General features: G+C 43.7%; 1 protein-coding gene across 3 annotated transcripts in view; it reads left to right on the forward strand.

The window, feature by feature from the left end:
• The window catches only part of PTPRG (protein tyrosine phosphatase receptor type G), a 761059-nt gene that overhangs the window by 690959 nt on the left and 55639 nt on the right, over nt 1-14461 (forward strand). For all 3 annotated transcript variants that reach the window (XM_073592151.1, XM_073592152.1, XM_073592153.1), the window contains 4 exons: nt 3236-3332; nt 10320-10402; nt 10666-10800; nt 11635-11769. In XM_073592151.1, the coding sequence (XP_073448252.1) occupies nt 3236-3332; nt 10320-10402; nt 10666-10800; nt 11635-11769 (450 nt within the window). The remainder of the gene's footprint in view (nt 1-3235; nt 3333-10319; nt 10403-10665; nt 10801-11634; nt 11770-14461) is intronic.

Genomic DNA, 14461 nt, shown 5'->3' on the forward strand with positions numbered 1-14461 from the left:
GAAATAAAATACTCATCACATTTTTTTTCATCCACTGTTGCATCCCGGTGCTGCTGATCTGTAGCCTCTTTGCAGCCTCTTCATATATACAAGCTTTCCTGTTATGGCTGCATAGCATTTCCTAGGACAGGTTTCCATGGGCATGATAATCGTGAACCATGCCTGTTCAAGTGTGTTGAAATGGCCACCTGTAGCCTTCATCAGAATCTTAAGTGACAGGGTGTCAATGTACTGTAGCAGCACAACTGGGAGACTGAGAAAGAGCATTGTTACTTTATAACAGGAAGTGCCTGAACGAGGAGCTTTATGGCAGGATGACTGGGTATGACTTTAATTAAAGCTGCAGATTTAAAGGACAGCTATATCTTTGGTATAAGTTCTCCTTTAAGACATACCTCCATCCAGTTAGTGAAGCCCACCTGGAGAAGTACGGTACTTACCTTCGTCCTTGCTCCAGTGATCCTCATTGTGCGGTCATGCTTGGAGCCGCATGGCCTTTCTTTACAAAGCATCTGCAGCGTCCACTTTATCCTACACATGTGCATTGCAACCCTATTTATTCCTATTGGGAGAGCTGCGCAGTAGCTTGCTAAAGCCACAGTTGAAGCCCTCTATATTTAATACTTTGATGCAGCTAGGCTGCATATACAGTAATAAATATTCTGCTGTTTTAGGTTTTCTTTAGCTGCTAAGTGCAGCAATAAGGAGTAAAATACCCAGTGCTGGTATCACATTGGAGATTCAGACCGCTGCTGTCATACACAAGAAGCAGTCCAGGTTTACAGAAGTCCAACCCCCCTACACACTGCTCCAATCAACTGTGCTCTTCCCCCGCAAGCAATTCTGTTGATTGGAGCAGTATGCAGGGTGAGGGGCTTGGGGAGTTGCGTTCTCACAACATTTCGGTTCCTCTGTATACACCGGGATCTTGCCAAAAGGACAGTGACATCATCCTTGATTAGGCACCATGTGTGGAATACGGGGGGGGGGTAAAGTATAACTCTAATTTCTGTCGTTAGAAGTAACTTTTGGAAATACTATTAGCTGGTAATTTTCACAGGAAGGGGTCTGGACAGTATGAGCAGACCTTGCAGTACCTTGTGAACTAGGCAACTTGCGTCTATCTGTCCTATATTGGAACTATATCCACTGGAGCATTTTCATTTTGCAGAGTAGGGACTGGCCAGGGAAGGGTTACTTTAATGCAGTTGGCCAGCTTAATCATGTATTGAAATGTATGTGTAGCGGTCTCCCCTACACAGCTACCTGCTGGACTTCTCAAGCTTCACTCGCAGCTACCTGCTGTATTCTTCAAGCTTCACTCACCGCTACCCGCTGTATTCTTCAAGCTTCACTCACCGCTACCCGCTGTATTCTTCAAGCTTCACTCACCGCTACCCGCTGTATTCTACAAGCTTCACTCACCGCTACCCGCTGTATTGTTCAAGCTTCACCCTCCACTACCCGCTGTATTCTTCAAGCTTCACTCACCGCTACCCGCTGTATTCTTCAAGCTTCACTCACCGCTACCCGCTGTATTCTTCAAGCTTCACTCACCGCTGCCCGCTGTATTCATCAAGCTTCACTCACCGCTACCCGCTGTATTCTTCAAGCTTCACTCACCGCTACCCACTGTATTCTTCAAGCTTCACTCACCGCTACCCGCTGTATTCATCAAGCTTCACTCACCGCTACCCGCTGTATTCATCAAGCTTCACTTACCGCTACCCGCTGTATTCTTCAAGCTTCACTCACCGCTACCCACTGTATTCTTCAAGCTTCACTCACCGCTACCCGCTGTATTCTTCAAGCTTCACTCACCGCTACCCACTGTATTCTTCAAGCTTCACTCACCGCTACCCGCTGTATTCATCAAGCTTCACTCACCGCTACCCGCTGTATTCATCAAGCTTCACTTACCGCTACCCGCTGTATTCTTCAAGCTTCACTCACCGCTACCCACTGTATTCTTCAAGCTTCACTCACCGCTACCCGCTGTATTCATCAAGCTTCACTCACCGCTACCCGCTGTATTCATCAAGCTTCACTCACCGCTACCCGCTGTATTCATCAAGCTTCACTCACCGCTACCCGCTGTATTCATCAAGCTTCACTCACCGCTACCCGCTGTATTCATCAAGCTTCACTCACCGCTACCCGCTGTATTCTTCAAGCTTCACCCTCCGCTACTCGCTGAGCTCCTCGCACTCACAGCTATCCGCTGGATCCCTCAAGCTTTACTCACAGCTACCCACTGTATGTTTTGGATGAGTTCGCTCGTGAAGTTTTCCCAACACTTCAGTCCCCGACTGATGAAGAGTCTGCTCTGGTACTCCTTCAAAACTCCATCCCTTTGACACCTGCCTCCGCCAACAAGAGTGGTTGACCCTCTGGCAACTTCTTCTGCTATGCTTCCTGGCAATGATCAGGCTCCCCTCAGGCTGAGCCCCTTCACACATGGCTAGGCCTACACCTCTGCTGCTGCTCAACGCACTCCACCCAGGCCGCAGCCTGGGTGAAATGAACTCCGATCACCTGACTCTCTCCAAAAAAAATAGACTATCCCAGCAGCCTCAGCGGCCAAAGAAACTCCTGCTATTTGGCTGAGAAGAGCATATTCACTCATAACCTGAATTCACTGTAATCTATCATTCTAATGCCAAAGACAACAGTGCCCCCTATTGACAGAATAGAGAAATCACAGTTAACCTATAGCTTAGGAGAAAACCATTTGATCAAAGACTAGAAATTAGCCAAGTTTACTTACCACCTAGCACAACTAAATTTACTAGCAGCCCTGTTTAGAGCAAGGGCTACATACATGAACCAAAAATCCCTGTTTTTTCAAAGTTTGCTAGAACGGGTGTATAGCATTGTGCAGAGGGTTCATCCAGAATTTTTGATTTAGGCCGGTGTGAATTGCAGTGGCAGATATCTTCTGTCACCAGCCCAGTTCACAATGATGAAAGGTTGCCAGCCATCTATTCACAGATTTCAGCCCCACCAGCAGCAGTTGCTGCTGGACGCACACAAAGTGCACCGTTCATTATAGGGAATGAGGCCGAAGATTTTTGCTGCTGCAGTTTGCACTGGCCTAAATCACTGGTGTGCATGTAGCCTTAGGCTTATATAAAAATTTAGTGATTTTCTTTACATCTACTTTAAAAATGTATAAAAATTGCATTATAGGGAAAAAGTAACCAGTAGTCTTTTGTTTCTTTTGCTTTGTGTGCAGGAAGTCCAGCGGTGTACATCAGACATGAATATCACAGCGGAACACTCCAACCACCCTGACAACAAACACAAAAACAGATACATCAACATTGTAGCATGTAAGTAGTTTGTCTTTCTCTGTATATTCCTTCAGGTGTGTAGAATGACCTTTATACCATTTGGTGGTGGGTTGAGGCCTGGACATCCAATACAGAAAAATTCTTTCATTTAGCATAAGAGTGGGCTGGCCTAAAGATGGTACATCTGATAGCAGCCAGTCCCCATTCTCACATAAGTGCTATTGTATACGTTGCTCCAGCAAACTTGGCAAATTGTGGATGTGTGCAAAAATATGGGCTGCTTTTATTTTTCATGGTTCTTTTACTCCCACTTGTTGCTGAGCCTTAAGCAAGCCATATACGCTGTACAATTTTCTTTCCTTCAACCACAGTTTGATTGCATTGATGATCGATTTCCCCATCAACATAGTCAGTGTTAATGGGGGAATCCCTCCTGCTGCACTATTGTATTCTGACAACGGGAGTTTTCACAGCTGTCAGAATACAGCGATCACTGCCAGCAGCTATAACTGCCGGCAGTGATTACACAAAACAACCCAAACAGGCTGGTTTTACTGAAGTTGATCAATGGATCCCACTTGTGTTTTTAAAGTCAACTACACGCAGACATAAGGTAAACACCAATGCATCCCCCCCCCCCCCCCAATTCTCAGCTGATACAGTATATGATGCTGCCTGTACTAAGGGATGATGTACGTAGAAAAACTCTTACCTTAATCCATGGTCCCACAGTGTTCCTTCCTGTTGATTCTGGTTGTGTTGACTGTTCCCAGAGGCTGCTCTTCTTGTCAACCTCAGACTGGTCTTGTTGTCGCCCCTTTCACTGACATCATCACAATACAGATCATTATGGTGGCTACCAGCTTGTGATGGTGTGGGCATGCCAACCCCCTTTCTGGCACAGGGGAGCAGAAAGCCAGATGCTATGTGGCCATAGAGTAAGGTAAATAAACCTCTTTATTACATTATCCCTCAATTCGGCCATAGATGCAGGAAAAAAAAAATCGCTTGATTCCCCCATTAAAACAGTCAGTGTTGATGGGGGAATCCTTCCCACAGAGCTATTTTGTTTTCCCGGCTGCGGGGCGGAGGGAGCTGTCCGTGATGGAAGAACACACAGTGATTGTTGCTAACGACTATAGCCACTGACAATAATCGCATGAAAAATCTGACATGCTGGTTGCACCCAAGTTGATCGATTTATCAACTCGGGTACAATCGACCTGCCCATACATGGTTCCATTCTAGGCCAGTCCCTGCTGACCCGGCCTTTGATTCAAACCCTCTATGGCTGGCTTTAGGCTTTGATTTCTCTCGTTCAGCCCCACAAGCTCAATGGGGAAAAAAAAAAAAACAATATCTTCCTCCAGCAATGCTAAGCACCATGGATGGAGGAAGCTTCTGCCAGCTAATGTATTCTGGCAGCTGCCAAAACCCACAGAGTGACTGCATTTAATTGGACAGTCACTGTTCGGCCAAGGATTCTAAGCCCAGCTCCTTCGATTTTTAAGTTGACGTTTGTTGAGCCGGGTGGTGCCAACAAGGCCTCTCTGGTTTCTAATTTTAACCAGTTCAGCAGGTATGGCTGGCATTAGTAAAACAAGCATGTCTTCAGCTAGGAAGGAAGGAAGGATGGGGGGAGGGGGTGTACATGATATTGTATGTATGAATAGTGTTCCACTTTAATAACTACATGATTTCCAGAAATGTTTTATTGTTACAAAGAATTAAAAAAGAAAAGGAAATTCGGCATGAGCTCCAAGCGCCAGTGCCAAATGTGTGGACACTTGTTCCCGACGCTGTTCCACACACAGTATTAAATGTTAATTAGCTGCTGTTACACACTTCAGTTCCAATTTCTACTGACTGAATGTAAATGAAAAATGTCTAACTTTCATTCTGTGCTGGACACGGAGAAAAGCCGCGTTTGATTGCAGCTCCTGCTGTGCGCTGAACATCCCGCTACTGTTTAATGATGAGGGAGTAGATCACTCGCTGGCCGCACGATTCTGAGACTTGCTGGAGGGCACTTTTTGAAGCTTAAAGGGTCAATTCACCTAAAAGTGATTTTTTTTTTCACTAATGAGTAGGTGCTGACAGCTTGAATCACCTACCAGACTGTTGCATCTTCTGGGGACGAAAGCTCTGTAGATCCTGGGCCACCCATTTGTTACCACTATGAGGGGAATTCGCTGCTTTTGTTGGGTTTTCATTTTACAGGATGTTGTGAAATGTGGACTTCTGCAGCAGGAGGGGTGGAAATGCCTGCTGGAGTCTCTTAAGACCTGAAGATTGCACACAAACCGTGTGTATACATCACTAACATATCGGTTTTGGTTGGACCGACCCTTCCAAGCAGACCTTTAATGAATTGTTAAAGTAGAACTATAAGCAAAACTTTTTTTTTGATAAAGTAAGGAAGGGGTTATGACCACTCTCAGATTTTTTTTTTTTTTTGCCAACTGTGTCCCATTGGGGAGATTGTCCTTCACTTCCTCTCCTGTAGACAAAACAAGAAGTGACATGAAATCCCTGCAAATTAACCACTTCAGCCCCGGAAGGATTTACCCCCTTCCTGACCAGAACACTTTTTGCGATTCGGCACTACGTTGCTTTAACTGACAATTGCGCGGTCATGCCACCTTGTACCCAAACAAAATTGATGTCCTTTTTTCCCACAAACAGAGCTTTCTTTTGGTGGTATTTGATCACCTCTGCGGTGTTTATTCTTTGCGCCATAAACAAACAAAGAGCGACAATTTTGAAAAAACGCAATTTTTTTTACATTTTGCTATAATAAATATCCCCCCAAAAAATATTAAAAAACAAATTTCTTTCACAGTTTAGGCCGATTATGTATTCTTCTACATATTTTTGGTAAAAAAATTGCAATAAGCATATATTGATTGGTTTGCGCAAAAGTTATAGCGTCTACAAAATAGGGGGTAGATTTATGGCATTTTTATTATTCATTTTTTTTTTTATTAGTAATGGCAGCCATCTGCAATATTTATCATGACTGCGACATTATGGCGGACACATCGGACACTTTTGACACTATTTTGGGACCATTGTCATTTATACAGCGATCAGTGCTATAAAAATGCACTGATTACTGTGTAAATGACACTGGCAGGGAAGGGGTTGAACACTAGGGGGAGATCAAGGGGTTAAGTGTGTCCTAGGGAGTGATTCTAACTGTGGGGATTGCCTCACTAGAACATGACAGAGATCACTGCTCCCGATGACAGGGAGCAGTAGATCTGTCATGTTGCTAGGCAGAACAGGGAAATGCCTTGTTTACATAGGCATTTCCCCATCCTGCCGCTCCGTGACAAGATCGCGGGCCCCCGGCGGACATAGAGTCCGCGTGCGCCCACAATGCCACAATTTAAAGGGGACATACCTGTACACCCATTTGCCCAGCTGTGGCATTGTGCTGATGTATATCATCATGCGCTGGTCAGCATGTGGTTAAAAAAATCCCTTGAGGCTCCCCAGGTCACCAGAACTAGTGTCTCCATTGGAAAATTTCCCCTCTATTACTTTTCTGAGGTCAACCCAAAATTTGTGATTTTCTTCTACTTTTATCTATTTTAAAGATAATAGTAAACAGGACAAATAAAGATGGTGAATCTCCCTAACCGGAGCACATACAGCAATAAAAACCTAATGGGTTTTCTAATCCCTCTCCACTCCAAAACTAAAAAAAAAAAGTTTTTCTTTTAGTTCTACTTTAAGCTAAAGCTGTGTTAGCGATCTTGAGCACATAAAATCAAATAAAGAATAAAATGCTTACCTACCCTGAAGAAATAGCTGCCCTCTTCTCCCTCCAGTGCTGGCCACATGATCAAAGCTTAGGCATTTGTCTACAGGAAGCCTTCTAAAGGGGACAATTCAAATTGGCCAGTCAAAAACCAAGGCCTTTGGTCACACGACCAGCATAGGAAGGAGCCTAGGCCAGCATTTTCTTTTAAAGGATAAGTTCACCTTTTAAAAAACAATAATAAATGAAAATTTTTTGATGGAAATTTCTTTCTTTCTTGGTTTTGTTTTGCATGCGTTGCCCTTCAATGTGCTCCTTCCTGCGAAGGCCAGTTATAGATGGGGGCAGGGGCCATTTGTTTGTTACTGATGTAATATTGGTGAGGGAACACTCTGGACACCTTTGCTAACATTGTGCTATGTGCTCGGTGTCCAGTGTCCCCTGTGCCTTTAAGGAGGGGTGGGTTCCCTGCAGGCTCACCTGCCCTCTATCTATCCATTAGAATGCATGTGCTTCCATGGTGGAGACTTTCAAAAATTAACAGAGTTAGGACTGCAGAAATATTGGGGTGCCTTGGATCGGCCCTGCAGTTACGCATGTATTTTTAAATGTGTGCAGACTAAACCCCTGTTTTTAACACAAACTGTTGGACAAGATAATTCAGTTGGTAGCAGACTGGTTGGTGAGTTGGAAAATTTTCTTTGGTTTTGTTTTGAAAAGGTAAACTTACCCTTTAACTGCTTGCTGACCATATAACTTACATATTCGGCGGCAAGGCAGTTCTCCGGCACGTCCGGGTCTGGGGCACGCACGCATGCCGCCAGGGACCCGCTCCCACTGTGCATTATACTCGATGTCCGCCGGCACCCACCGATCGTTAGGCAGAGAGCCATTCTGGCTCTCTACCTATGTGAACAAGGCAGATCGCTGTTCTGTCAGTAGGGTAGGAATTGATCCTGTGTTCCTGCAAAGCAGGAACATGGATCCATGCCTTCCCCTAGTCAAAGTACCTCCCCCACACAGTACACAAGCACTGGCTAGGCACACAGTTAACCCTTTGATCGCCCCTGATGTTAACCTCCTCCCAGGCAGTGTCATTAGTACAGTGACGGTGCATATTTTTTAGCACTGATCACTGTTTTAGTGTCACTGGTCCCCAAAAAGTGTCAAAAGTGTCAGTGTCCAATTTGTCCGCTGCAACATTGCAGTCCTGCTATAAGTCACTGATCGCCATTATAACTAGTAAAAAAAAAAAAAAATTCCATAAATATATCCCATAGTTTGTAGACACTATAACTTTTGCGCAAACCAATCAATATACGCTTATTGGGATTTTTTTTTTCACCAAAAACGTAGCAGAATACATATTGGCCTAAATTGATGAAGAAATTTGTTTTTGTACGTTTTTTTTATTGGGTAGGTTTTGTAGCAGAATGTAAAAATTTTTTTTTTTTTTTTTTTTTTTAAAGTGGAGTTCCACCCAAAAATGGAACTTTCACTTTTTGGATTCCTCCCCCCCTCCGGTGTCACATTTGGAACCTTTCAGGGGGGAGCAGATACCTGCTTAATACAGGTATTTGCTCCCACTTCCTGGCATAGATCACCGCAGCGCTTGCGGTGACCTATGCCACTTCCGGCGCCTACCCTGTCCTCACCCGCTGTATTCTGTGAGACACAGAACACAGCAGGGACCTGAGAGGACGCGCAGCGTGACTCGCGCATGCGCAGTAGGGAACCAGGAAGTGAAGCCGCACAGCTTCACTTCCTTATTCCCTTACCAAGGATGGCGGCAGCAGCAGCCGAGAGCCGAAGGACGGATCGGCTTCGGCTGCCGACATCGCGGGCTCCCTGGACAGGTAAGTGTCCATGTATTAAAAGTCAGCAGCTGCAGTATTTGTAGCTGCTGGCTTTTAATATTTTTTTTCAGCGGACCTCCTTGACGGTCTTTTTTTTGTTTAGAGCGCAAAAATTAAAATAAAATAAAGAAGGCAGAGGTGATCAAATAACGCCAAAAGAAAGCTCTATTTGTGGGGGAAAAAGGGACATAAATTTTATTTGGGTACAGGGTTGCACGACCATGCAATTGTCAGTTAAAGTAACGTAGTGCCGTATCACAAAAATTGGCCTGGTCATGAAGGGGGGTACATTTTCTGAAGGTCAAGTGGTTAAGAAGAGTATTTCAGATTCTCTCTTTCTCATTTGTTATCCATCCCAGCAAGAATGTCCACAGAGCAATAAATCCCAAGTTCAAGGAAGGCTACCTACATTCAGTGAGAAGTGTCCCTTGTGCTGGTTGGTGCTGTCTGCTGAAAACAGTGCTGTGTGTAGGATCTGGCAATAGAAAAGCTATAAGGTTTGCAGTAACAAGCAGCCATCCGGAAGTCTTATTTCGTTTGTAGTGTTTAGAATTTTTTTTTTTTCCTGGCGTTCAGCTTTAAGACCCCACACACTGGCAGTAGAGCCTAGTGCAGGAGGAGGACACAGGTGCACCATCCAGCCCCGCTGCCAGCATCCTATCAAACTTTTGATTGGCCGACAGCTGGACAGTACACCTAGCGACAGGGCCGTCTTTAATGCAGGGCAAAAGGGGCAGCTGCCCCAGGACCAGTCACAGTTGTGGGGCCCAACGCAGCTGCCCCTTGAGCCCGCACTACCCGCAAATAGTTGAAAAGTGGATTCGGGAGGGCCTAAGAAAATGTTTACCCAGGGTCCAATGGATATTAAAGATAGCCCTGTCTATTGGTACTAATGTTTAGGGCAGTATACACCCAAGGATGAGTTCCTGGAATGCAAGTCTGTATATCCATAGGGTGCATACTGCCCTAAACACTAATACCACTGGGTATCACCATCCAGCAGCCGTCAGCCTCTCTTAGGCTTTGACAGGCTGACAGTGCATCTGTTGCTTTGCCCACACCTAAATGCCTAGTGTGCATTGGGCTTAAGACACCTATCCCCACGGCCTTCAATCATTGCAGGCCAAATTTTCCCACCCTCCTCTGCCCTGACCTGTATAATTTCTGGAAAAATCTAAAGGCCATTGTGCAGAGATTGTAGAGTCAGATTTTTGCCTTTTTTGCCGCATAAACCTTTAACTAAGACACTTTGAATAAGATTGCTGCAAACTCGCTAAATGACGTCTCTCGTAAAATGTCCTTGATCTGTAAATTTACTCCGAAATTACCATTTGAAAATGTTCATATTCAAAGTGTCCTCCCCGATTTCTGGCAGTAAGTTTTCTGTGTGTTTGTTATTTGCAGATGATCACAGCAGAGTGAAGTTGAGGCCTATTCCTGGCAAAGACTCAAAGCACAGTGACTACATTAATGCCAATTATGTTGATGTAAGTTGTCTTCATACACATAACGCTGTTTTCCTTGATTATCAAATGGAACGAGAGAAAGTTGGTTGATTTTTTTTTTTTTTTTTCTGATGTTGCATCCACAGATTTTTTTTTTTTTTTCCTCATTTTTAAATTTGTATCAAAGGACAGTTCACATCATGTATTCAATCCATAAAAGATAGTTCACTTTTTTTCCTTGCCTTAAATTATTAATTTGTTTGCCACGAGATGGCTTTTCATCTTGTGTTTGCTCGTCTTTGAAGGGCTACAACAAAGCAAAGGCCTACATCGCTGCCCAGGGACCTTTAAAGTCGACTTTTGAAGACTTCTGGAGGATGATTTGGGAGCAAAACACTGGAATCATTGTTATGATAACCAATCTAGTAGAAAAAGGACGAGTAAGTAGCGTCTGCCTTTATAAGCGATTTTCTTGCCTTTTGGGGATGTCACTCCAGGGTGCGGGATTAGGGAGCCATCAAAAGGGGGTATGAAAACTTCAATAGGCAGCATTTATATAAAAAAAGACACATGGGTTATTTGTAATTTTTCAGATCTATAGGAGGGGTTGCTGGGTTATGAAGCTGGTCTAAAAAGCCATGCCTTTTGAAAATCGTTATTTTGAGATAGTATAATGCTGCTATTGTTATCTATTGCTATTATTATAGTGTTATTTTGTCTTTTATATTGTGTATGAGGTTTATTAAATTTTTTTTTTTTTTTTTTTTACTTCGACCACATTGACGTGTGGCAAGATCACTTGTTATAGGTGTTTGAGAGGTAGTGAGGAGACATTATGTTGACTTTTCACTGCTTGTTTTAATTCTGTAAATGCCCCACTGCCACATTGAAACCATGTGCATTGAATGGGTATAGTTTTTTTTTTTTTTTTAAATGCAGCAAGCAAGATTTTTAACACCACAATGGAAACGCATTGGCTCAGTGTGGCAACATACATAGAATTTAAAGGGACACATTTTTCTTCAGCTTTTCTTGCACTAATGGTCGCCAATAAATTCATATTCATTTAAATTCATGATATTAATTAAAAAGTTGAATATAATACAATTGTATATAAAAATATTTATATATTTTTTAAAAACTGTAATTTTTGGTTTCGGTTTTTGGCCAAGTGCATCAATGCTGAATCTCATATCACTCACGCCCTCCATATTGATGCCCATGGTTTTGGAATGGGATGGAACTTAAATTCAACTCTGCTTTGATGTTTCCAGAGGAAATGTGACCAGTACTGGCCAACAGAGAATAGTGAAGAGTATGGAAACATTATGGTGACCCTGAAGAGCACAAGGGTATATGCCTGCTACACAGTGCGAACGTTCACCATCAGGAATGTAAAGATGAAGAAGGTAAAAGTAATCCTTGTTTGAGCTTTTTGATAGTTAATAAAATGTACATTTGGTAGTAGTGATGGCTTTCTTTGTACAACTTAACTAGGCTGATGTAGTTGTCAACTGAGGAAAGCAATCACAGATATCAATGTTGAAACCCGCTGATTCATCTGATCAACCATGGGTAAAGAAAACCTATGCTGGTAAAGTAATAACCAAAGAATGTCCAGCGCTCTGAATGTCTCATAAACAGTTACCAGCAGTCCAATAATAAAGGTTAAGAGATTTAATGTTTGTGTGTGATAAAAACACTGTAATAAAAACAATAAATGAACAGTATGTCATCCTATGTTAATAACACTGTAGGACACTTGAATAAGGAAGTTTCTGACAGCCAGAAGGTCCAATCAGCAGCAGGCAGTTTAAGACTGGAGATCCATCCAAAAAACCTAACCCCAAGCTGGAAAGCAGATGGAAGAGAGTTGGAGGGGAGATGGAAGCCCCATCCCGCCAAACTCAGGGGATCCACAATGTAAAAATCAGCTTAAGATGGAGAGGCTCACCGATTCCGGAGGACAGATCTGTGAATGTGATGTGAAGGCAGGCTGTGAAAAAGCGCAAACGCGCGAAACGCGTCGTCAAGGCAACTACTAACAGAGTTTCCACTCAGCACCACGCCACGGTGAATCCATCCTCTCTTTTACCCACCCGTGGGAGCCTCATATGGTCCACACACAGCGTTTTCCCATTCGCCTGCCAATTCCATCTATCTACTTCTGGCTGGCAGCCCATGTGGTTCACTAGACTTCCTGATTGCCATCACTTTTTCCTGAGGTTTACTCCATGCAGAGGTGACACAAACCGGCAGACTCATTGGTTTATGCCCCCAGCCTGTCCCTTGGTGGCTTCCTGTCCACCTTGTCACCTCTTGATAAGTTTTATCACCACCACTACGGCTTCACCAAGTGTCACTGCCTCTCACTGAGGTTTTTCCAGTCAGAGGGGACACAGACCGGCATTGCAGCTGCCCAGCGCTATCAGCTGTTGTTCCGGCGGTTCCCCTGTGTGAAGCCGCGCCTTCATCTTCCAGCTGGGCTGACGTCATCATCCCCTGACACAGAGCGTCTGCGAGACCTTTCCCTCCCGGTGGATTCACAGCCTGCCTTCACATCACATTCACAGATCTGTCCTCCGGAATCGGTGAGCCTCTCCATCTTAAGCTGATTTTTACATTGTGGATCCCCTGAGTTTGGCGGGATGGGGCTTCCATCTCCCCTCCAACTCTCTTCCATCTGCTTTCCAGCTTGGGGTTAGGTTTTTTGGATGGATCTCCAGTCTTAAACTGCCTGCTGCTGATTGGAACTTCTGGCTGTCAGAAACTTCCTTATTCAAGTGTCCTACAGTGTTATTAACATAGGATGACATACTGTTCATTTATTGTTTTTATTACAGTGTTTTTATCACACACAAACATTAAATCTCTTAACCTTTATTATTGGACTGCTGGTAACTGTTTATGAGACATTCAGAGCGCTGGACATTCTTTGGTTATTGTTTTAAATCTGTATCTATCAGTTACGGTTAGTCCAGCTGCACTGATTTCCCTTTCCCCAAACCCCCCCCCTCCCCCATTTTAAGTCTTGTCAATCTTCTCAGTACATGTTATGTGTCACATGGATGACTGACTATAAGGTATATGGTATACATTTGTATTATTTGTTTATTTTCTACATGCCTTGATTGAGGTCCCTGGGTTTACACACATTGGCGCTGGATTAGTATTGTGTTTTTGCTATGCTGGTAAAGTGTGGAGGCTGCCAGTGCTGACCTTTCCTTCCCAAAATGCTAGCTCCCTGGCAGTCATGTCCATTACTTTAAGCCACTGACCCAGAATAAATATGCAGATCAGGAGTTCTGACTTCATCCTCGCTTTCTGATGTTTCATGCTTATTCCTGGCCAGTGACACAAAATATTAAAAGCTGAGAAAGCTGGCATTTTCATAAGGAGGTCAGTAATGGCAGCCCTCGTATTTCTTCCACTGCAGATTCCCCATTTATTTATTGTAGGATTCAAAGATTAAAGTAAATCTGTGATTTATATATGTAGAGAGAAGCAATAGGCTCACCTGAAAGCCCCCATCCCCAGAAATACATACTCACCTGTGCTATTGGACTATCACATCTATTAGTGTAGGGGGAGATTAAATATTAGATTACATTTTAAAGTGTCGCTAAAACCACATGATAAAAAAAACTATAAAACAAAATGGTGTATTACATGCTGTTCATATTCACTCAGTCACTAGATTTGTTTTCTGTATTCTGCAAAAAACCTGGTTGATCCTGCCGTTCTCTATCTCCACCTTCTGTCCATTTCCCCAATTCAGCTAGAGATTTTGCAGCTGTGGTGGCGACTCTGCACATGTTTAGTTTTCAGTGAGTTTCTATGCTGAGCCTTTCCTCCCTATCACATCTGAGCAGCCCATGTGACTATAGATTCACACATGTAGGCGTATACACATTGGTAATAGACAGCCCACTCCCTCCCTTCTCCTCCTCCAAGCCCATTAACCAGCTAAACACAATGGGGGTGCGATATTACAAGTAGATTAATGAAGGCTTCACCTCCCTCTTATTCTAAGACACAAGCTCTACGGGCATGGTACAGTCTGTGACTGGCAGAAATCCATCTACACCATGTTATTGCCAA

The sequence above is a fragment of the Aquarana catesbeiana genome, linkage group LG07 (genome assembly GCF_042186555.1).
Source record: "Aquarana catesbeiana isolate 2022-GZ linkage group LG07, ASM4218655v1, whole genome shotgun sequence".
NCBI lineage: Eukaryota > Metazoa > Chordata > Amphibia > Anura > Ranidae > Aquarana > Aquarana catesbeiana.